The 24,044-nt window shown below is 38.3% G+C and overlaps 2 protein-coding genes and 1 pseudogene across 3 annotated transcripts; 2 read left to right on the forward strand and 1 right to left on the reverse strand.

The window, feature by feature from the left end:
• Positions 1 to 1,239: 1,239 nt before the first annotated feature.
• On the forward strand, positions 1,240 to 7,972 carry LOC135666602 (signal recognition particle subunit SRP54 2-like; annotated as a pseudogene).
• A 2,973-nt stretch (positions 7,973 to 10,945) lies between these two features.
• On the forward strand, positions 10,946 to 17,496 carry LOC135581101 (serine/threonine-protein kinase Nek2-like). Of its 2 annotated transcripts, none has more exons than XM_065178189.1 (15): positions 10,946 to 11,426; positions 11,676 to 11,802; positions 11,904 to 11,970; positions 12,421 to 12,486; positions 13,538 to 13,584; positions 13,668 to 13,713; positions 13,836 to 13,916; positions 14,016 to 14,058; positions 14,206 to 14,255; positions 14,343 to 14,424; positions 14,515 to 14,564; positions 15,311 to 15,384; positions 15,482 to 15,533; positions 15,662 to 16,117; positions 16,686 to 17,496. In XM_065178189.1, exons 2-15 carry the CDS (start codon positions 11,717 to 11,719, stop codon positions 17,265 to 17,267), a joined length of 1,782 nt encoding a protein of 593 aa, XP_065034261.1. In that variant the 5' UTR covers positions 10,946 to 11,426; positions 11,676 to 11,716; the 3' UTR covers positions 17,268 to 17,496. The 2 variants fall into 2 exon arrangements, with proteins under 2 accessions (XP_065034261.1, XP_065034262.1); XM_065178190.1 differs by having other exon boundaries at positions 10,946 to 11,392.
• Positions 17,497 to 19,547: 2,051 nt separating this feature from the next.
• Positions 19,548 to 21,374, reverse strand: LOC135666601 (probable ribose-5-phosphate isomerase 3, chloroplastic). The gene is made up of 2 exons (XM_065178194.1): positions 20,841 to 21,374; positions 19,548 to 20,014 (listed from the first exon to the last, which is right to left on the reverse strand). The coding sequence occupies exons 1-2, from the start codon at positions 21,225 to 21,227 to the stop codon at positions 19,577 to 19,579; spliced, it is 825 nt and encodes a 274-aa protein (XP_065034266.1). The 5' UTR covers positions 21,228 to 21,374; the 3' UTR covers positions 19,548 to 19,576.
• Positions 21,375 to 24,044: the final 2,670 nt, after the last annotated feature.

Consider the following 24,044-nt stretch of genomic DNA (forward strand, 5'->3'; position numbering starts at 1 on the left):
AAGGCACTAGATGCACCAAGGTTCCAAAATGCTTGAGGCTCTACATGCTCGGCCGAGCAAAACTAGGCACTTACCACTATAAAAAAAATAAAAATATAATTAAGCATAAAGACAATGAATAGAATAAAATTTGAATAATATGAGTTTCATATCATTTCATGTTTAAAAAATTCAACATCAAAACCTCAAAATTACATAAATTTTATTATTTATAAATCATTAGAACACTCAATTTGTGCAAGTTTAATAACAAAAGTAACATAACCAAAGACTCCATTAATTTCAATGATCATCAACATCATTAATTTTGTTATCTTGATATCATCTTAATCTCATCCAAAAAATGTGAAGAAAAACAGAGAGAGCAGTTATCAATGTCTTCCAAGTCAAAATGTACTTAATCTCATCCCATAGGTAACTTGAAATGAGAAAAATTTCAAAAGGTGCTCAAGTCATATTTTGCAATACCGTACCGTACTGCTCGGTATGGGTGGTATGTATCGTTCCAATAAAAGACCGGTATGGATGATACATCGGTACACCTTAGTGTACTATGTGTCAATATGCTCGATATAGCTTGGTATAGCTCGGTACGTACCATACCGATAGCTGATCGGTACGTCGGTATGGTATGATATTCAGAACCTTGGCTCAAGTTCTTGAGTAAGTCTTCGTCCTCTTTTTAATTGCATGCCTAAATCGAAGTACCATGAACGTGGTACCTCTTGTATCTATGGTCTCTTTTTTCTGAGCCAACTGATGAACATTCACCTTTGTGGTGACAATATGTTCTAGATTTTTTTTTTCTCAAGCAAAGACTTCTGATTACAACTTGAAGCATTAATTCTAGAGATGCTTCTTTTTGTGCAGGTAATTCTATCAATTTGGTTTTGAAACCATCTGGTCTTTGTTTTTATATGAGATCTTCAGGCTTCTTGTGCAAGAGGTTATGGAACTTGAACAACCATGTTCAAAATGTTGTGTATCTGTTGACCATCTCATAAAGAAAAGAAAGAATGTCAACTATTATTATAAACATGCTAACTTTGGTTTCAACTTGAAGACCTGTTAAAACCTCAAGCTGCATCTTGACTGTAAACAATGTTCTCCTTGGGAGAGGCACATCAATTTTGTTTGTTAACCTTTACTTCATTGTGGAAATAAACTGTGACACTTTGAGTCAATATAATTACAAATGTGATTAGAGATGCCATAGTTCATTGAGTGTGATATGTACCTTAGTTGAGTCCTTCTATGGAAATTGTATTGGGTGCATGTAAAGTAAGCTTACCTCATGTCTTTACCATTCTTCTGATTAAGAAATGTCTTCATTTCATTTTTGTTTCTTCAACCAAGTGTAGGTTGCAATACCGTAACTTATTTCACTGGTTCGCTTTGCTTGTTCTTTTCTATGTCCAGGTTCTGGAAAAACTACAACTTGCACCAAATATGCATATTATCATCAAAAGAAGGGATGGAAGCCTGCCTTAGTTTGTGCTGATACATTTAGAGCTGGTGCTTTTGATCAGTTAAAGCAAAATGCAACAAAAACCAAAATTCCTTATTATGGAAGGTATCCTTTTACTTAGATATCCTCTTAATTGCAGTCTCACTATGTTATGATCTTTTCATCAAGAAACCTTGCTACAGTTTGACTTGTTGAGAGATATCTATTGGATATGGTTAGCATAATTGACAATGTTGTGCATTATTAAGGACTGAAGCTCCAGCAGCAAGGGATGGCGGTTGGATGCCAGACTGTCTAATCATGTCATTTCCTGCATCTCAGCTTCTAAGCTGCCAGAACAAGAAAGAAAGCAAACATAAAAAAGAGCAAAAAAACCTGGAGAGGACAAAATTTGTTCTCTGGTGGTGATTTGGCATGACTCACCAGCAGAGAAACCCTAATGTTGAGTTTATGAAAGATCTAAGATCTCTCACAACCAGATTGGTTTGATCTGTGATTTGACTTAGAAAGCCTGGTCAAGAGAGCTTTGTTCAGAGTTAATTTATAGATCAGCAAAACAAGCTAATTCTGCATTGCATGAAATGATTGGAACATAATGTTTCACCTTGTACAGGTGAAATGATATGGGGATTAAATTCTTGATCCATGTTGTCTCCATATAAGTGAGGTGTGTAATGGAATTTTTCATGTGAACTTTGCCTGATTACATTGTTTCAAACAATTGTGCTCTTTCCTTTTAGCACAGAATCAAATGGTGAACTTCAAAGTTTACAATGCTTAGGAATGAAGGTTCTATGCTGCGGCTTTTATAAATCAGTTGAGATATGGTTTCCAAAGCAAAAAAATGGTTACAATACAATAGATCAAGTAACAGAAAAGAAAGGGTATACTAGTTCTACTGGTTGCATAATATATGTAGTCAACTCAAGATAGTCAAACCATTAGGATATGAGATTTAATGCTTGAAGATGAGAAAATCGTGAATAAGAGAACAGATTATGATGTTAAAAGTTTAAACAATTTAGTCTTGAACAATGTTACGGGGTGAGCACCCATATGTATATAAGTGTTTTCCAAATTAGTCTCCTTGCCAATTTATATCATCTCATCTCATCCTCGAGTTTGTTTAATGCTAATGATCTTTGTTATATCAGTCTTTTGTGGCTTATGACCATGGACTTTTCCCAATGTATGTGGTAACTTGTTGTAGATAACCTGAAATAACATCATCATCATCAGTAATAACAAAAATAACAACTAATTCTTCCCAATTATTTAAGGTTGGATAAATGGATTTTTTTTCTCCATATAACAACATCATCATCGGTAATAACAAAAATAACAACTAATTCTTCCCAATTGTTTAAGGTTAGATAAATGGATTTTTTTTTCATAGGTGAGATCTCTTCTGGGTATTGGGACTTGATAAATCAAAGTCATAACATCTTTCTTATTGTTTCTTGTTAAGTCTTTATTGGTCTTTGTCATCTTTAGTGGTAACTTGATGTACTAATTATATTGATGTTATTAAAGATATATATGATAATGTAGCTATTAGTTAAAATCATGGGGAGTGTTTAGAGAGTTTCCTATTACCATAGGATTACATCAAGGATTCACATTAAGTTCCTATTTTTTCACATTAATAATGGATGAACTTATAGAGTTACATGTCATTTGCATGATAGACTTCCCTGGTGTATATTATTTGTTGATGAGAGCCTAACTGGAATTAATTATAAACTTAAACTATGTAGTCAAACCTTGGAAACTAAAGGTTTTAGATTAAGTGGATTAAAATTGAATATATAAAATGTAATTTTAGTAATTCTAAGAATAGATAGGAGAATATAATTAAGTTGGATTGACAAAATATCCCTTTAAGTAAAAGTTTTATGTATCTTGGATTAATTATTCAAGAAGATGAAGAGATTGATGAAAATATTCTTCATAGAGGAAAAACATGATGATTAAAGTGGCGAGGGGCATTAGCAATCTTATGTGATTATCGGATACCTCTGAGATTTAAAGAAAAAATTTATAAGATAATTGTGAGACTAACATTGCTTTATGGATCTTAAGTGTTGAGCAATTAAGAAACAATAAATACATCTGTCGTCTCGCCCGACCCAATAAAAGAAAACAAAGGTGAAGAAACCCTACATCTGTCGCCTTTATTCGCTCTGCCAGTCGTCATCGGCAACCTCGTTCAATCTCATTTGCTGCTGCAGCTCAGCTGCCATTGCTGCAACTCGTCCGTCGCTGCATCTCGTTCGCCTCTATAGCTCATCTAAACCCTAAACCTCTTCCACCGCTATAACTTTGTCTGTTGTTGTAGTAGCTTTGTTCGCCATCGTTGGCAACCTCTTCCATTGCCTTCGTTCGTCACCTTCACACGCTTTGTCCAACATTGCAACTCCATCCGTCGTCGTCGATAACATCGTTTGCTACCTTCGTCCGTCACTGCATCTTCATCCGTTCGCAGCTGCAGTTTTGTTCGCCGCCCTCTGCTTCCCCCACCTTCCTGTTAATTAAACTGCTTTGTCGATTCCCCCATCTTCCGATTAATTGAACTGCGAATAGATGAGCAGCAACTCGTTTGGAGCAGTTTAAATGTATTTGTTGTATCTACAACACCATGGGCAATACGCACTTTGATTTATACATGAAACTCCCTTAGCTTTTACTTGATAATGTCTTAGAGTAGTAAAACATTCCTGGTTAACAAGATACTTTTGGAGCAGTTTAATTCTAACATAGATCTTCATAAAAATGTTGAGCATATTTTTATTTAGTTGTATACTATTTTAATTATAATATTCGGAAGTGCCTTGCTTTGCTCAAGTGGGTGCGTAGGCGAGCGCCTAGTGTCTCGGGCGTTTTGGGAACTTGGCCCCAAACGCTTTTTAAATCACTGGAAGAGATAGAGGAAGACGTAAAAAGGATTCTGATAGAAACTATAAATAAAGATTTAAATACTTTGAACTTAAATAAACATATGGTCTTTTACATATCTCTATGGCAGCAAAAGATCAATGTAGATGACCTCAAATGGTTGAGACTTATGGCTTTGATGTTGTTGTTGTGGAGCTGTAAATTCCAAAGTCACTAACTCAAATTCATCAATTATATTTCTTGGATAGGTGGATCAAAAGCAAATATAAGTAGAAAATGAAGAATTAGGAAAAGAAAATAAGGTGTTTCTAGAAAAACAAAATGGTTGATGCGACATAAACCAATGAAATAACCACCCTTTCTAGTAATGTATGGGTAATTTTAGTACTTTGTATAACAATTTCGATGTCCGGTTACAGATAGAGTTCAGCCCAAATCCATATTTATATCTGGAGTTATCTTGAATAATAAATTTCTAAGATGAATTTAGATGTGTGACTGATATGTATTCATGGAAGCTTATCCAAACTCACTTAGAACAGAAACATATTTGAACAGATATTTTCCCACCTGCTTCCACTCATACTTGTCTTGCCCTATTGGAGTAGTGAATATTTAATTTAATTTAATTTAATTGTTTATACCTGTCCCTGTATCTGACTTTTATCTCCCTTTTCAATCAGTCACCTTGAAATGCATCATAATCCAATGTATATGTGCCAATACAATTTAATAGAATTTATTTTCTATTGATGTGGTACATTTTATCTACTTCATAAGCATGCTCACAAACACCATAATTACAAAGTCTAGCTGGCAAAAAATTTAATCCAGCATCACAGGTGAAGATTTTGGCTGAAGATCTATGACTGCAATATTCTACTGTACCGCACTTTTATTTGTATGGTGTGAATCTAATTAGTTTTGTACAGTTTCTTCTTTTTTCCATGTTGCAGTGCCTAATGTGGTTCTTGATTCTTTGTGTTTAGAACCAGTTATTTTTTTCTCATTAAAGTAAAAGAAGCCTTCTATTCTTCTATCTGTATGAAAAGGTCCCTGGGCAACATCTTTAATGTTCACTTTGATCAATTTCTGCTGCAGTTACATGGAATCAGATCCTGTAAAAATAGCTGTTGAAGGTGTTGAAACGTTTAAGAAAGAAAACCGTGATTTGATTATTGTGGACACAAGTGGGCGACACAAACAGGAAGCTGCTCTGTTTGAAGAAATGCGTCAAGTCTCAGAAGCAACGGTAGATATGCTGTTCTTTCCAATCATATTTCAACTACATACTCACTGCATAATGGAAGTTGATTAATAATTTTTGCTCTCTCACAGAAACCCGATCTTATAATATTTGTCATGGACAGCAGTATTGGTCAAGCAGCATTTGACCAAGCACAAGCCTTCAAACAAAGTGTAGCAGTTGGAGCTGTGATTATCACAAAAATGGATGGTCATGCAAAAGGAGGTGGCGCGCTTAGTGCGTAAGGAGTCTACTTGAATTTCATTAATGTTTGAAATATAATTTTGCAAGATCAACTCTCATATTTTTTTATTTCTAAGCATGTCATACCTTCTTGCAGGCAACTTTGGTTGTTTTGTGATGTACCTTCATTGGGCAAATTTTTGAAATACATCCATGCAACAATAGAACCATACTCTTTACAGTGTTGCATTTGTTTCTAGCATATAACATATGATGGAGAGGTGGTCGTAGAACCATAACTGTGACACTAGTTCTATTGAACATGGGCAGAAATTAAAGTTTAACTTTTGGTATAGCTATGTAGAAGTATGTTTTGTTTGCACATCTATAACTGTACTTGTATGACTTGTATCTGTTGCATGCAGTATAATAATTGCCACTATCAATTTTACCATTTAGATATACTGATCTAGACGTATGTTTTGTTTGTACGTTTCTTATTGTGCTTGTATATTCGGACCAGCTGTTGTCTGTAGCGGGCATGCGTTTAGTTGTCCAGATGTTTTCAATTCTCGGACATGTCAGTCAGTTTATAGATGCCTGAAAGTGACAATACATAAGAGAAAACCCATCAAATTGACACTCATCAGTTTCATTTCTTGTTTCATCATCTTCATCGTCTGAGTATTGCATTCATATGTGTCTGTATCACCATTGCAATGGTCATCATATATCAAGGTTTCTTGCTCTTTTGCTTTTATGTGAGGTGTTGTAGCAGTTCTTCGGCTTCAGTTAGGAGCTAGCAACTTACATTTTAAGCTCCATCATTTTGTTAAAAATTAATGAATATTTCTACTTGGTTTGACTGCAGAGTTGCAGCCACTAAAAGCCCAGTCATATTTATTGGAACGGGGGAGCACATGGAGGAGTTTGAAGTGTTCGATGTAAAACCATTTGTAAGCCGTCTTTTAGGTGAGCTATAACCATCTACACAATCTTTGCTGCTCATAACTATCATTATGTAGTAATGTTTATTCTTTTTGCCATTTGTCTAGGAATGGGTGACTGGTCTGGTTTCATGGATAAAATTCATGAAGTTGTACCCACCGATCAACAACCTGAGCTTTTGCAGAAGCTTTCCGAAGGAAGTTTTACTTTGCGACTGATGTATGAACAGTTTCAGAACATTCTCAAAATGGGTCCTATAGGCCAGGTTGTTATTTTTGTTTTGAATAGTTGAGTTGCCTTCCATCTAGTATATTTTTACCATTTTAAACAACAGCCATTTACTACTTGCTTTATGATTGACCAAAATTAGAAGTTACCTTTGGTACTGTAGCTTCTACATGTCATAAGATTTGATTCAACTTTTTAAGCTTGACTAGTTAAGATTAACTATTCTGTTTCACTGTGTCATTATATTTTCTTGCATTGGACTGTTTTTTGCAGCTCAGCAGTTGTTTTGTTGTACCTTCCTATTTCACTATATGCCTTTTTTTTTTATATATATTTTTTATCATTTAATGATGAACGTGATATTGCATGCAGGTGTTCTCTATGCTACCTGGATTTAGTGCAGAATTGATGCCTAAAGGTCATGAAAAAGAAAGTCAAGCAAAAATCAAGCGTTATATGACGATGATGGATTCCATGACGAATGCAGGTAACGGGTCCCTTAATTTTATCCACTGCTGGAAAGATTTTAATGTAGTGGGATGATGTAGTCGAATTGCCTTTTTCTGGAATCCAGAGCTGGACAGTACAAATCCTAAATTGATGAATGAGTCCCGTATAATGCGGATTGCGAGGGGTTCAGGCAGGTCAGTCAGGGACGTCACAGAAATGCTGGAGGAATACAAGCGTCTAGCAAAGATTTGGAGCAAGATGAAGGGGCTCAAGATCCCAAAGAAAGGTGAAATGAGTGCGCTGTCTCGGAGTATGAATGCGCAGCAGATGAGCAAGGTCCTACCTCCTCAAATGCTGAAGCAGATTGGCGGCATGGGTGGTCTGCAGAGCTTGATGAAGCAAATGGGATCCAAAGATATGGGTGGAATGGGAGGGATGTTCGGCCGAGGGGACAAGTAGAATACCTAATAATCTCGAGTGTTGTCATGAGGTCTTTAGTTATACAAACTATTTTTTAGACAACTAATGAATCATTTGAATGTGTTGGATGTGGTTGTCCTGCTTGTGCATCACTGGATGGTCGATATGAAGCTTTTTGTGAGCAATGATGTTCCTTAACGAAGGTTTATTGATCCAACACAAGAAAGCTCATCTTTGACTCTACATGTAAGATATTTTCAGAAATCTGTATGCTTTCTTACAGGATTGTATTCTAGTATCCCCTGCGAGTGAATGCCTGATGCTGTTGGAAGTTCCACAGGGACATTACACTAGCCGTGGTTACAAGAGATCAGATCTGATGTACATGACCTTCACCTCGCGCACTGCGTTGTGCTTCCCGGGCAACCATCAAGATAATAGACAAAGAAAGAATCAACCATGAGTTGGCGCTCCACCAGACCAAACTGATACCTGCAAGCATTGGTATCATATTGGCAGGCACAATGATGTGGAATAATGAGGTTTTGCCTACTCCATGGAGTCGTAAGCAATGTCGGTCCTTTTTTTTGTTGCATGAGGTTGACTTGACTAAGGTGTCAAAGGTTAGATCCTGTTTGTGGAGTTCCTTTTTATCTCCTGGCAGGTGTTCGTAACAATGACAAACACATTATCTTCTTCTAGTTTTACTTTTCCCTCTCCCTTTTGCTATCAACTTGCAGTCCAGTGCAGCATCAACTGATCGCCGCCTGTGGGAAAATTACTTGCATGGCAGGCAAACATACACAGCAGAAGACAACAAGCTCTCGAAGCCCGTTGCACAGTATTATTCCCTGCATCTCCAGCTGAGATTGTCCATCATTCTTTTTTTGCTAGTAAATCTTTTGCAGGTTCCAGTGGGTCGAGCAGAGATAACAAGCGAACGTGATGTGTTTGGTTTGAGAAGACGCAGGACAGACACAATCACATGGAGGAACGGAACGTCTCACGGTCAGGAGCTGCAGACCATGTGTTTGTTGTTTTGATGCTTGTGCTGCAAAATAAGCCACAAAGTTCTCGGTAATGATTTGAGCTGCAAATGTCGGGGCATGGAACGACATGATTTGGACTGCAAACAGCTTTTCGTGCACCCCATGAATCATAGGTAGAAGGTATCCAAAGTCTTACCAATTGGCTTCGATTCCACAGGTGGTGGCCATGGAAGAGAGGAGTCTCTAAAGTTCCACAGGAGGTCCGGTCATGGAAGAAGAGTCTCGAGCTCTGTTTCATTCATTATCTAACGACAACCGGCTTACAATGATTATATATATATTTTTTGTTGTAACCCCTTAATATTTTATTTTAATTCATTTTGCAAAATTAAATTTCTACCATTAGGGTTTTGCCTTAATTAATTAATATATTTCCTTTCATGTGTTATCAATTGAAATCTATAACCATATTAGTGCAGACAAGTTTGGAATAAATTAAAAAAAATATGATTAATTAATTCTAAAATCAAATTATTTGTTTTCTTAAAAGGAACCATTCGTTCTTTCCTATTTATTGATGAACAAGCCTCTCGCTAGTTTATCAACGGTGGACCTAAGAGAGCTCTTGGCAAGGGAGGAAGATTTTATTTTAGAGAGAGAGGTTTGTTCATTGTCTCTCGCTCGTTAGTTATTTGTTATTCTTGAAAGTTTTTTTTGTTTGCTTATGATTTCTAGAACTAGAATTGCATTGTCAACGCATGATTCCTAATATTAAAAATTTTGTTATTTGTGCATAGTTTCTAATATTTATATATATTATTTGTTTTATATTTTCTTAGGTTATATATATATTTTAAGAGATTTATTTGAGTCAAAGATAATCAAGATGACTATCAATTGATAGAATCGAAAGATTAGGCTAAAAACTTGAAGTCTTCTATTGCATTCAAATAACAATTAAAATTACAATATCAAAAGGCTTTAACGATAACATCGAAAATATATCATAAATTGTTTGAATAGTTCTATAACACATTAAATTCCATATATGAAGCTGATCGTCGTGTCCTTAGTAATCGGGTGCTTACTAGTGGGTTCGGATTGGTTGAGTTTGGATCGACAATTGCTGATAAAGGATTATTATATCGTTATATTTACGCAATTCCGAACTTATATTCCAAGAAGCAAAGTTAATATTTTCTTCCCATGCTGTTTCCTATTTCATCATCTCCTCCGAGCGCTTCCAAACAAAAAGTCTTTAAGAGCTTTATGAGGAGGAGGCGTGTCCTAATAATACCCCCCTTCGCAACATGACAAGAAGACAATAAGAAATAATGGGCGAGAAAGAACAATATAATATGACTTCAATGCTCAAACCCACTCTCTCTTCTTGCTTGTTTGTCCGAGCTAAAGCCGTGGACTCGAACAGTGACGTGTCCTGCCTTTTCTCTATTCCACGGTCCAACTCCCAACTGACGTTACTCGGTTGTCTACCCTCCAGGTTACTGGAGGGATCCGCGGCCTCCGTGGTGGGCCCCAGAGATCTCCGTGAGAAGTAAACGACAGGGGTGCCGATTCAGGTGGTAGGGGAAAAAGGATCGTGTTAGATCTCCGGAAATAAAAAACTTAATCTACCCGCTTGATGTGTCTCCTCACGTACCGGTCCTGTGGTAAAGGGACCCACGCATAGTCTTCCATCGGTGGGTAGATCAGGCTGGTGGTGGCAGCTGGTAGACGTAGGGCTCCTTCGGGTTGAGTACAACAACATGAAACACGGTAAGAGGTCCAAGTGGAAGAAGCCACGTGGTTCGTGGGACTATTACCTGGTGTCGGCGTAGGTCGTGGCGGCCAGTGACTGGACTGGTTACGGTTCGCGTGTCCGCGTGCATGCGGAGTCATTTCGTCCCTCGTGGGCGTTTCGTGCGCGTTAACCCCACGGCACGCCGCACGACAGATATCCAACTAGAACAAGCCTCGTATCCTTAGAAAAGTGGGTCCCTGGTGCTATTGAGGTCGTGACAGTTCGTGATTGGCAGGGCTATTGCGTTGGTCGATGGCCTTGTGTACGTGGTCATTTTTCTTCTTCCTCGCGTCGCTCAACAGTTCTTCCCACCACTGTTCCCTTCCCCTCTCCCTGAGGAGAGACCTCTTTGTCTTCTGTGTTGTTGCACCGAAAAGAAAAGGGTTGCCAAAATAAAGCAAAGCAAAAAGCAGCAGCACAGAGAGAGAGAGTGAGAGAGAGAGAGAGAGAGCTAGAGAGAGACTTTGAAATCCGCAATCATCTTCTCCTTTTAGCACACCTTGCCGCCTCTCGCTCTCTCTCTCTCTCCCTAGTACTGTACAATGTGATTCGAGCCTCAAATGGGGAGCACGAGGAGGAGGAGGAGAAGAAGATGACTACGAAGAAGAAGGGAGAGTGAGGAGCTCGTGCCCCCGTCTCTCGCGAGATTCCAGCTACGAATGCGAGTTCTTGACTGAGATCTAGCGTCGATCCGCGCCCGGGACAGTGAAGTTCTGAGCATCCCAATGCGTGTTCTGCCTTGTTCTTACATCGAGTTCTCCCTGGTTCGAATCCCCAGCAGCTTCCCTCTGATTCAAGGCAAAACCCTCATTTAAGATGTTGATTTTTTGCTCCTCCTGAGATGCATTTGGTTTGGGCGACTCTCTTTACCGAGAGGGGGAAAAAGCGCAAGAAAATGATGTGCATTCGGTTTTGTTGCTGTCGAAATCTCTGCTTTTGTTGTGCCTGTGGTCCTAACCCACATTAAATTAGTTCCTTTTTCTGGTGAAATCTCGTTAAGAATTTGAGGAGAAATGTTTTATAGTGATTTTGTTGTGGCTTGTGCAGAATTGTTTCTGGAAATAGGTTGGGCGAGCTAGGGTTCTAAAATGGAGCAGTATGAGGTTTTGGAGCAGATAGGGAAAGGGGCATTTGGGTCAGCTCTACTGGTGCGGCATAAGGTTGAGAACAAAAGGTGAGGAAAGCCACTGATCCGTCCATTTCCTGTTTCAGTTCTTTGTTCCGTTTTTTCTCCTGTCTCCTCGTGTTTACTCCTTTTCCTGAATGTGGTGGCAGGTATGTCTTGAAAAAGATCCGTCTAGCTCGCCAGACCGACAGGACCCGGCGGTCTGCCCACCAGGAGGTAGTCATCTTTGCTACGTCCACATTTCAAAATTCTTCTAGCTAATTGATTTTTATATATCCATTTTCACCTTGGCTTTCTTTTTCTCTTTTAGACATTTAACATCTTCATTGTACAAATTTGGGATTTTCTTTTTCATCCCTGAGATAGGACTAATTCTTGTTGCACTAGACACACATTGTGGCAAAGTTCCTTTTTCCCCTAAACTTGCCTTTACAATGGTGTTGGCCTACTTGAGTAAGAATTGCACTATATAGCTGGCTCCATGTTTGATGCGAAAGAAAGAAGGATTAGATCAGATGATAATAACGGTGATTTCAGTCTGTTGTTATGCATTTATGTGGCGTTTGTTTGCAATTTCACATTTTCACTTATATGCTACATGAGTTGTGAAAAGTTGGTGAGTATCTTGTACTTTTATTCCCTTGCTTATCTTTCTCAAACTTGCAGATGGAGCTTATTTCTAAAGTACAAAATCCATTTATTGTGGAATACAGAGATTCCTGGGTTGAAAAGGTTCGTAAGTTCCTCCTCTGACCTAAAGAACGGTGCACATGAAATCTGCTATTCTATTTTCTCCTTTCTATGTCATAACAGGAATATCTCAGTACTACATGAATTCTTAGTTGCATTTGGTTTGCAATTTTAAAATCCTAGAAAATATTTGAGCAAACATAAGTTTTCATATATGATTTATGTTATATACCTTCTTTCATTTCATAGGATTATACTCTCGTATAATGATATTCTTGAAAGCAACTTTATGACGCTCCAATTATCCATCTAAAACTCATTTGGATCTTGTCATGTGGCTGTTGCTGTCATATCTGGTTGAATTCTACTTTCCTCTTCAATTAACCATGGCTAAGGCAGCTAATTTGAAAGTTTAGTAAGTGGCAGGAGACCCGATTGATGGTCCCACAATCACCTCCCTTATCCCATGCCTTACCCTAGTTAGCTCTCCAATCCTAAGTACTGCCAGAAATGGAAAAAAAAGGAATTGCTTTTTCTGATCGCTTGTGATGTCTGAGATGGTTAAGGTTTGGAAGAATTTGTTCTACTGACAGTACTGTAAAACAATAAATTTAGTGATACATTTATACCATGTTGCGATGCACAGGATGCCTGTATATACACCTCAAGAACTTTTGTGGCAAACATGTCAATATAGGAATTTGCAGAGTTTATTCTCAGAGCTATCCATTTTTCTGACTTTTTTTTTATCAAATATTCAGGAGATAATGAATTAATGATTACTTCAATAAGAAAGAGTTTTGATTCTTATGATGTTTAAATTGGTAACTTAGTACCAATTTCTGATCATCTTATCAGTAAATGTGTTGATCGTCGTATTTTTATCATTCATGCTCAAGGTTTGTGAATGCAAAATATATCATCTTGTTATAGCTAGATTTCCACTCTCAACTTGTATATGATATATTTTCCTAAATTCCTTTATTTTTTGGTGGGGCACTCTTCATATTTATATCTATGATGGCATCATTTACTCTCATTTTCGTTGGTTTATTTTCTTGTAATGGCTTTAATTGTTTTTGCTTGATTTTAGGGATGCTATGTATGCATCGTAATAGGTTATTGTGAGGGAGGTGACATGTAAGTTGTGCTTTTAAGTTAGATCTGGTAGTTGTAAATTCACTTTTGATGACACTTAGATCTATTCTTCTGTGGTTTGACAGGGCTGAAGCCATAAAGAAGGCCAATGGACATCTTTTTCCCGAGGAGGTTGTTTATTTTGATAAAAATTTCTGGCATACTTCTAGAATACATTTGTTAAGTAAAAGTTTGCTTTTTGCAGTTTGTTTATACTGTGCATCCTCAAGTTCTTTTCTATTGACTGTGTGCAGAAGCTTTGTAAATGGCTAGTCCAGCTCCTTATGGCACTTGATTACCTGCATAAGAATCACATTCTTCACCGTGATGTTAAGGTAAGTGGCAGTTTGATGCTAACGGGTGTCTTCTTTATATAATGATATGATAGATGCAAAGCTTATGTTTACTGATTATGTTGCAATATTATTTTCTAGTGTTCAAACATATTTCTCACAAAAGATCAAAGCATACGCCTTGGTAAGTATTGTTTCTGTCAATTAATTATATTCATTGTGGAGAATGTCATTTTACTGATTATTTAAAATTTAAGACGTTCCCTGGGGGGGGGGGGGGGGGGGGGGGGGGGGGGGGGGCTTAGTTTCATGAAATTGAATAATCCCACAGGTGATTTTGGGCTTGCTAAAATTTTAACCTCCGATGATCTGGCTTGTTCAGTGAGTGTTGAAGCTGCATTAAAACAAATTCATCTTAAAAGACTCATTTCATTTCTTATCACTGAGAGCTGTGGGCTCCTGATGCAGGTTGTTGGAACTCCTAGTTATATGTGTCCAGAACTTCTTGCTGATATACCTTATGGCTCTAAGTCTGATATCTGGTCTCTAGGTAAAGTCTATCTCATTGGGGTCACAAAGATGCCATTTTCATCATTCCCAAACTACATGGTTTTTCACATAAAGTTTCTTAATTATCCAGGCTGTTGTATCTATGAGATGACTGCCCTCAAGCCCACATTCAAAGCTTTTGTAAGTTTCAGTAAATTCTTGTTGTTACATATGATTTTGTCTGTCACTGAACAAAGAATTCATTTACTCTTGGACATGTTTAAATGGATAGTTCCCTATCACTTAATCATTTCATAACTTACGACAATGCTCTCTCTTGGTGATGCTTCATGTAAAAAGAAAAGTTCTGCTAGGTGGAAAAAGGAGATAGAACAACAAAACTTCATCATATGGATCTCATGTTCTCTTGTCCAGTTTAGGTCATAACTCTTCCTTGATGTGTGTTGAATTGAACTTTTGCTTGTTTTGGTGAAAAAAAATATAGTGTTGCTTGTACATGACATGTAAAACGAGTGTCATTTGTCCAAAACATAGACATGCTTATGAATATATTCCAGGATACACAGTTATTACATGGTGACATTGTTTGTAATTTTCTGAAAGAATACCTTTCTGTATCTCAACCCTAAATAATTTCAAGTTAATTTTGAAAAAACTACAGTCAAAATATTACCCCTGTCATCTGTTAATCTGTTAAAAAGATACTGTATTTAAATTTTGATCTGGATTGTGCACTAAAACCTGATTGTAGCTTAAAATGCATACATTTAAGCTACAATTTGTCTGATTTAACTATTGAGATACGAAAATGGTTATTCTTTGTTTCTTATATTTAATTGATAAATATATTATGCAACTTATATCTGACATTATTAGTGTAATTTTGTCTCCTATCTTGATCTTTCCTATGTTTTGTTGTTATGCAGGATATGCAGGCTTTGATAAACAAAATTAACAAGTCCATAGTGGCTCCTTTACCAAGTTCATACTCTGGTCCATTGTATGCCCTTGTTATTCTTGTCTTTTCCAGATTCTTTTTGTGTCAATAGTAGATCCAAAGATTGATTATCTTGACAAATCTTTATTACTCTGTGCAGCAGGGGACTCATTAGAAGCATGCTAAGAAAAAGCCCTGAACATAGGCCAAGTGTATGTCTATAGAGACATTATATTCAAGTGCTGAAAGCTTCTTTGACACTTTATGATGCTATAAGTAGTTTTTGTTACCATATATCTTCCTAAACGTGTAGAGTTCATGTGGTTGTTCATATCAACAGGCTGCAGAACTGCTCAAGCATCCACATCTTCAACCTTATGTGCTTCAAGTCAACCTAAAGTCTAGCCCTATGCGGAATATGCTCCCTATCCACCATATTACAACCAATCACATCAGAAAAATCAGATTTCAGGATGATGCAGATGATTCGGTGCATAAGGAGAAAAGAAAATCTTTCGGCAATGAGAGAATCTTAAAACTGAACAAGACTGTGGAGCAGTACTCCCTCAGTTCAACTCAGACTGTTAAAGATTTTCCTAATTATCTGAACCAAAGGGTAAGGAACCTTTCAACTGGCAGCAGTCAAGTTGGGGAGATAGGTATTGACAAAGCAATCGATGGGAAGTACTCAAATATCCTGAAGACACCAAGACACACGCCTACTAAAAACTTCACAACTCCAAGGACGCGAGTAGAGTCTTCAAAGGCATCACATACTGGACCGAAGCGTGAATCGGTATGGCCAAGTACACCTGCTCATATGTTCATTACCATGAAGCATAATGTTAGTATTGTTTTACTAAGAAACTTTCACCTTTGATTTCTCAAATATAGAACATTCTTTTTCTAAACCTGATTGTTAGAAGTTTAAAACTTTTGAGACATTTCACATGGAACATTGAAGAGACACGTCAAATCAAGCACCCCTTTTCTCTATATACTGCCTCAGTAAGCGCATACGCTTTCAGCGTTCTATGTTGATGGGAGAAATGTGTCAGAACTAATTTTTGTGATCTCTTTTCGAGGAAGGATTAAATTTAATGCTTTTGTTGTTATGATAACTATCGGTCAGTTTAGCTGTGTTTTCTTGATCATGTCTCTTTAGGGTAAGGTCACTGTCGGTGGTATTCACATATGAGCTCTCTGTAATCTGTATAATGTTTTGGCTAGTTGAAATGCTCTAAATTATATGACTAGATATCTGGATTACAGGCTTTATGACTAGTTTTATGCGGTGGACACTGCTTGTAGGTATGCTATTTCATTTATGACTGCTCTCACAAGTGCTACTTTTACTTATGCAGTTTGCATCGCAAACTCCATCAGATAGAATTGGTCAAACCACTCGAAGAGCATCTCTTCCTTTACCAACATTTGAAACTCGTCCAAAATCAAGTCTCGGCAGTCTCCGCCGAGTGGAATCCCCTGATGTGTCTGTCAACTCCCCTCGAATAGATAGAATTGCAGAATTTCCATTAGCCTCATACGAAGAACCCCTATTATCTATTCGTAAACTTTCTTCAGCTCATGGCTCTTCTTCAGCCACTCCACACTATGGAGATCGTTCAATCACCGAGGATAAATGCACGATCCAAATCTTCCGAGTGGAAGGTGATAATGGGAGTGATTCTTCAGATCGGAATCCAACAGCCGCAGATGCTTCAAGCCGGGGATCATCAGAATCAAGGCAGCGGAGGTTCGACACCTCATCATACCAGCAGCGGGCGGAGGCCTTGGAGGGACTGCTGGAATTCAGTGCCCAGCTGTTACAACAGGAGAGGTATGACGAGTTGGGGGTCTTACTGAAGCCATTTGGTCCTGGCAAAGTCTCCCCCCGAGAAACTGCAATATGGCTGACCAAGAGCTTCAAAGAAACCATACTGTAACTCAATATATTAGGCCTAGTGTCTTTTGCATAGAAACCCATCTTAAGATGCTCATATACCATACTCTTTGATACTAGATCTTAAAATTGTTGAATCAGTTTTGTGATATGAAGTAGCTTGGTAGGCTGACAATTTAGCTTGAGATTAGCTGCTGATTCTCTTTCGAACAATGCATGGACTAGCCTCGAGATTAGCTTGATACTCAAATGTTACAAGAGCCTCTTTACCATCTTCTCCTGTTGACAAGTGTATTATGGCAATGGATAAAATTTTCAGGTGCAGGTGCTTGTATAATCGTGGAACTACTAGTTATGCATCCTCATAGATGTGGTACAAGCTAAGATATAGTCATTTTACTTTGATGATAGCAAACTGTCGACTTATTTTTGTTATCATGTGTCGTGATGGCATCAACAACATATTCCCCTGCTTGAATGAAGTTTAATTTCGGGTAAACAATGGCATTGTTGTTTGCTAACTCTCATGTTTGATGCACATCCTGGTTCATGTTTGAGAAAGCAGCAAGTTGGTCTGCTGAGTTGAATGCTAAATGGTTCTCCTGTTGCTTGTGTGCCACCTTTTGCCCTGCTTGAATGAAGTGTAGTTCAGGTTTAATAATGCCATTGTTGCCTGTGATGAGACTTTATGATTCTTGTTTTACTGTTGTTTGTTATGAGACTGCAGGCTCTGATGCCTCAGCACAGCCCGATTCATGTTTGGGAAACTACCAAGTTGGTATGCTCAGCTGAATTCTAAATGGTTCTCCCGTTGCCTGTGTACAACCTTTTGTCCTGCTTGGATGAAAGTTCAGGTTTAACAGTGGCATTGTTATGAGACTGCAAGTTTTGGTTACTCTGCACATCCTAATTCATGTTTGAGAAAGTGCAAGTTGGTCTGCTAAGCTGAATTCTGAATGGCTCTCCTGTTGCTTGTCTACAAAATGTAAATTGGGACTTCATTGTTCATGGAATGTCATGATTGAGGCACCTTCACCCATTGGAAGCACAAGAGTGATCTATCTGCCTAAGAATGGCTGCTTCACTAAACAAGACAGCAACAACAGATCCAACTAGACCACCTAATTTTAAAGCAGACAGTTACCAACAATTTCTTTGTAGAAAGAAAAATTGCTGCAGATTCAATCGCATGAAACAAGCAAGTACATGAATGCCTGCTACACAGTATTTGTGAAATGTGACAACCCTTGAGGTCATCAGGAATGCCTAGAATGATAAACCTCTATGGTAGCACATATCTAATGGAGGTGGCTCTTGCTAAACACCAGTCCATTGCTTGAATCCCTTCTTTCCAGGCATGAAATAAGCAAAGAAAATCTAAATAAAAGAGAAAGTTCAACAACTCAGAATTCCTGACAAAAGTTACGCTTAGGATTTCACTTATTTGAGATCCATCCGGATCTGTATGTGATAGATGAAGACTAACAATCTTCCCTGTGCATTCTGTCTCAAATGTGTCCTAATTTGCATTGACAAGAAAAGAACAAAATTAGCAGCCCATGCATAAGATAAGCAAAACCAAAGAAAAGCAATTTTCCATGTACTAATCTGAAGTCATTCTCTGTCCATGCATGAGATAAGTAGAACAAAAGGGAGCTCAAAATACTGAAAGTTCAGGACCAAAAAGTAAGGGTTTGGATTGAGATGTCTTCGATCTCCCTCCTCATGTGTAGGTGCAGTAGCTGAAGAATAACAAAATTTCCTGTGCGATCAATGTCTCAAAAAGGCATGTAATAATTTGCACTAATAAGAATAGAACAAAATTAGCAGCCCAACATGAGAAAATGATATCTCAAATAACCATGCAGAATACCCTCAAGCAAGCTGTACAGAGGCATACTCTATAATGTATGATGTTACTTTGCTTTTACGAGAAACAACTTTCTGTTAGTGCATCAGTAGCCAACACTGCCTTAGTTTGGAAATCAAGACAACTAATAATCAAAAAAATTGAGTATTTAGTGAATCATGGCATCAGTCCAACTAAAGTTGTTGACAAGAGGAAAGAATAATCTAAGAGAGGGAAAAGATAGATACAAATTCTTCAATGCTTCAGAGGACAAGATATAGGCATAAATATGGTCCCTTTTCTCATCCCTTTGTGTTCATCAGAAGAATGAGAATACACATCCTACACTCAGTTCATATATTTGTAGCAAAGCCTGTTTGTTTCTAATGTTTGATTTCAGTCATAGTCTTTATCTGTTGCCCAACACTCTGCTATATAATTAATTCCACATCGGAGAAATGCAAGATAGGTCAATTTAGGACACTGCATCCTGTGGAATGAACTTATTTTGCGGTCACAGTCACCCCATCCTTCCCTGCAATTATAACAGCGGTTGCCATGTCCAAAAACAACCCATGCTCTACAACCCCTTCAAATGATGAAATCTCTTTTCCTGCAGTTGTTGCATCTTTAATAGGTGTCTTGAAGTATAAATCGACGATATAGTTTGAATTATCCGTCACATAAGGCTTGCCATTACCATCCAACCGAAGCTTAGCCTCACATCCTTCTCCTTCGAATAATTCCTGCAACCTTATCTGGTTATACTTCCAGCAGAACTGCACTACTTCCACTGGCATTGCTAGTCCACTTCCACCCAATCCAGTTACAAGTTTTGTCTCGTCCGCCACCACAACAAACTTATCGGATGCTGCCTCAACCATCTTCTCACGAAGCAGAGCCCCTCCGCGTCCTTTTACAAGATTAAGATCTGGATCAACCTGTTACAATTCCAAATCACAGTCTGTAAAACTCAAACGAAGAAACCAGTCATATAGTCATCTAAGTCTATATAATCTATGGTCTATGCAAAGAGAACAGCTAGAAGCCAAAAGAAATTTTACCAGGTTATTGAATGGAATTGTTAATGTCCTTTGTCACATGTTACAAGGAATGGAACATTGTCTAACAATAGGATCTAAGTCAAATTTTCACGTGTAAAAGTTTTGATACCACTAATAGTCAGAAAATATTTTTCTTCCGACTTGAAGCAATCAATAACTGATTGGCCATGTCCATGATTGTGATCATGCTTATTGCTCTTAGCCAATAACAAAAATGAGCCCCTAATTCCAACATTTTAGGGGCAGGTACATGGGTCTTTTTCTGCCATTGAATTCCATTGACAGCAATGACTAATCGGAGTCCCGCACAGAGAATTACAGTTATTCATCTTGATGCATGCGATCAGATAACTCAGAGACCCAATTGTTTCTGCAAGTTTAAAGATTAAAAAAAAAATCTGAGATTGATTCATTGGATCATTTCCTAAGCATTGACAATACCCAGCAAATTGATAAACCAGAAGCTTTAGAAGAAGAAAAGGATATAACAGAAATGCTAAAAATCTAAAATTCTTACAAAGGAGTCGTCATCTCTGTTGGTTTTTTTCCAATACAAGAGGAGGCAGAGTTCCAGTATATGTTTACTATAGGGAAAAGGTCAATGCTACTCAAGCGTAGTCAACAAAGCACAATAAAAAGGCTAAAAATCTCAACTTTCTACCGCAGAAGACAAAAAAGAGCAAAAGCGGAGCAAGGAATCGACCTCATCGGCGCCGTCGATCGCGAGATCGATCCGCGGGTGGGCATCGAGAGTGGAGAGCGGGATCCCCAGGGACAGAGCCTGCTCATAGGTGCGCTTGGACGTCGGCACGCCGACGATGTCGCTGAGCTTGCCAGAGGAGAGGAGGGCCCCGATCTCGGCGACCACGAAGGCGGCGGTGGAGCCGGTCCCGAGGCCGAGGACCATGCCGCTGCTGACGTACTCGACGGCCCTGACGGCGGCAAGCTTTTTGAGGTCGTCCTGGGCGAGGGCGGCGGGGACTGAGAGGGCTCGGATGGGGGCCACGGCAGGCCGGCGGCGTACGAGGAGGGCACGACGGCGAAGGAGGAGAGGGGAGGAAGATGGGTGGATGAGGGAAGAGGCCGCCATGGTGGTGGAAGATCGGGAGACAAAGAAGTGGGCTTTCTAGTTTTTGGGTGGTGGTGATGGGGCTTGGGAATGGCAACAGAGGAGTCTGCGCGTTTGGTTGGTGGTGGTGAGATGTGGGGTGTCGTTGCAATTGGCTTCGAGGGGAGAAGGGAGGTTGGTGGACGTATAAAAAAGGTTGGTACGTTTATTATTATTATTATTATTATTATTATTATTATTATTATTATTATTATTTATATTTAAAAAAATTACTCATTAATTCAAGCCCGAAGAAAGAGCTTCGATAAAGAAAAAGAGTTAAAAGTCAAAGACCCCAAAAGAACGATACCCCAAAAGAATTAGAAGTCAAAGATTTTTCTTGTCGTAAGACGTTGGAACTTATACGTCGTTCGTTTTTAAATTAATCTATTTTTTATTTTACAGGTCCTTCGAGACCTATACAAGATTATAACTAAGCTGATCCTTTATGGATGCATACGTTGTAAGAACGCCTCATTATTTTGACAATTCTAGCTAAGTCAGAAAAGTTGATGTAAAGGTGTTCTACGACTTAGATAATTCAGCTAAGTTTATAACTTTACCGTAAATGTATCTTACAACTTAAGCAATTCTAACTGAGTCCGTAATATTATGTATTAAGATATGTTAATATGATAAAATTTTATAAAATTAGAATCTTGTTATCCTTATTAGAGAATGCAATGTCCAATAAGAATGATTAATCTTGATAGAGTATATTTTGGCATCGCGCACGTGGACACAAGCAAACATACACGATAATGCAGACGTGGAACCTCAAGTATGATGTAGCGCACAATACACACATGGTGGGCAGTCGCTTGTCGCCCCCTTCATACGAACGCCATCATCACAGTACAACCACCCCGAAAAGCTCGGGACGGTGTTGCGCGACACTGATCCATGTAGGTCGATCGACACTCGTACAAAAGCTTAAGTCGACCGTTCGAGGAGGCGGCCATAGTAAATTGACCCCATACGATCAACTCATCCTCGTAGGTATAAAAGCTAACCCTCCCTAATCATGAAGGGAAGACACTTGAAACACTCAACTCTCTCTCATCCCATCTCTTTGCCTCCACCAAATCACCAACCTAACATCTCCTATGTCTTTTGAGAAAGCGGATGAAATCTTCTACACTAAGATGAGTCTTTACTCCAATATCTGAGGTTGGCTAGACGGTCTTTCTTGGCCTCCTCCCTGCGATTCCATGATAATAAATTCATAAACAATAGTTAGAATCATCAATTTCAAGTGGCATAGGGGCTCCCAAATCCCTTAGCTATATTTTGAGATTTTTATTCTTAGATTTATGTTTTAAAGAAATCAAAATGGTGTTGTGTCAGGACTTCCCAAAGGTGGCTTTCGTCGTGCTTTTGGAGTATGATTGTATTCCAGCCTTGTCCATTCGGGATCATCCTCCTCCTCTAATATGAAACCAGACTCAACATTATAGATTTCAACATTATAGATTTCCTCGTGTTAGTTTGGCAAGTCTCGTAGTTCCACATCGGGAAAACCAGACTTGTTATCTCCTATTGGAACTATAAATAAGGGCTTGAGCTTTGAAGTCAGATGCACCACAAGAGGTACCATAAGTGGCACCACAAGAAAAACCTAAGTGTTTTCTTTGGTTTAAGTTCATACTCAGTTAAATAGTTTGGACTTATAGTTTGATTTTTCTTGTTTAGTATTTTTGGGTGTTTTATGGCCTAGGAACATCTTCCTAAGACATTTGTAATTGTCCCTTTTTTGTAGTAGTAATTTGCTCCTCTTTCGTCCGTGGATGTAGGTCAAAGTCAATTGACCGAACCACGTATATCTGGTGTTCTGGTGTTCTTGTTTCGCTTTTATTCTTTCCGTTTTATTATCTTGTTGGGTTGCCAAAATTACCTTGTGATAAATTTCCTAGGGCTAGCTCTAACACCTCGGATGCCCAATAAAATATTTTGGTTACCTTCTTCGCCAACACCAAGAAGGACGAATATCGAGAGGTGGAAGGATTGGAAGTTGTTAGTAATAGGGTTGTCATCCTCCATCGTTGAGTCCATTGAACTAAGGGCAAAGAAGGAGTTTTCCAATATAACACCCCTGATTAGTTCTACATCGAAGGTAGGCAAGATTAAGATTGACTTATAAGGATCTGATGAATATATTACTATCAACTTCAGCTTAAACATTTTGGTTAATACCACTAAGGAGCAGTGCAGGCGCTAGCGCTAACGAAGTTATGTACCTTCTTGACGAGGACGAGGGTGAGAGTGATGGGATGAAGGTGGACATCCGTAGAGATTCTCATTTTTTCAGGGTTCAAATTCATGCTTGCTGTGGCATTCTCATCACAAGTTCATACTTCTCTCTGTTGCCATTCTGATTTCTTGCTGTTTGCTTTTGTCTCAATTGCTTGAGATTCTGCATATGATGTAATAATCTGAGATGTCCTAATGTTGATTGTGTTCATAATAGACACGAATTTTCCTTTTGCCCCAAAATATGCTGATTGGGGCATTGTTTGAGTTTACTCAACATATGAACTTGCTGTTACAAGTGTTCATTATAATTGTCCTTTGATAAAAAGTTATTGCTCGATAAGAAGTTTAGAGAACAGTATGTAATTATATAAGAAGATAAAAGAACATTTTGACCATCTGAGAGATAGGAGGACTAGAAGAGGAGGAGGTATTCTAATCCAATCTCCTAAAAGCTTTGGCAGAAAATAATGCAAAGAAATGATATGTTGGCAACTCTTCTTTAGCAAAAACTTCACAAGAAGATGAACATCATCTGTAAGATTTAGA

Source organism: Musa acuminata, unplaced genomic scaffold, assembly GCF_036884655.1.
Source record: "Musa acuminata AAA Group cultivar baxijiao unplaced genomic scaffold, Cavendish_Baxijiao_AAA HiC_scaffold_1111, whole genome shotgun sequence".
NCBI classification, from domain to species: domain Eukaryota; kingdom Viridiplantae; phylum Streptophyta; class Magnoliopsida; order Zingiberales; family Musaceae; genus Musa; species Musa acuminata.

Bases quoted from the DNA above. Each gene is read 5' to 3' on its own strand.
- LOC135581101 (XM_065178189.1), top strand. From the start codon at position 11,717: ATGGAGCAGTATGAGGTTTTGGAGCAGATAGGGAAAGGGGCATTTGGG. The intron at 14,256-14,342 runs GTGAGTGTTGAA...CTCCTGATGCAG, and splicing joins CCGATGATCTGGCTTGTTCA to GTTGTTGGAACTCCTAGTTA. The intron at 14,565-15,310 runs GTAAGTTTCAGT...GTTGTTATGCAG, and splicing joins AGCCCACATTCAAAGCTTTT to GATATGCAGGCTTTGATAAA.
- LOC135666601 (XM_065178194.1), bottom strand. From the start codon at position 21,227: ATGGCGGCCTCTTCCCTCATCCACCCATCTTCCTCCCCTCTCCTCCTT. The intron at 20,015-20,840 runs GTCGATTCCTTG...GAATTGTAACAG, and splicing joins CGATCGACGGCGCCGATGAG to GTTGATCCAGATCTTAATCT.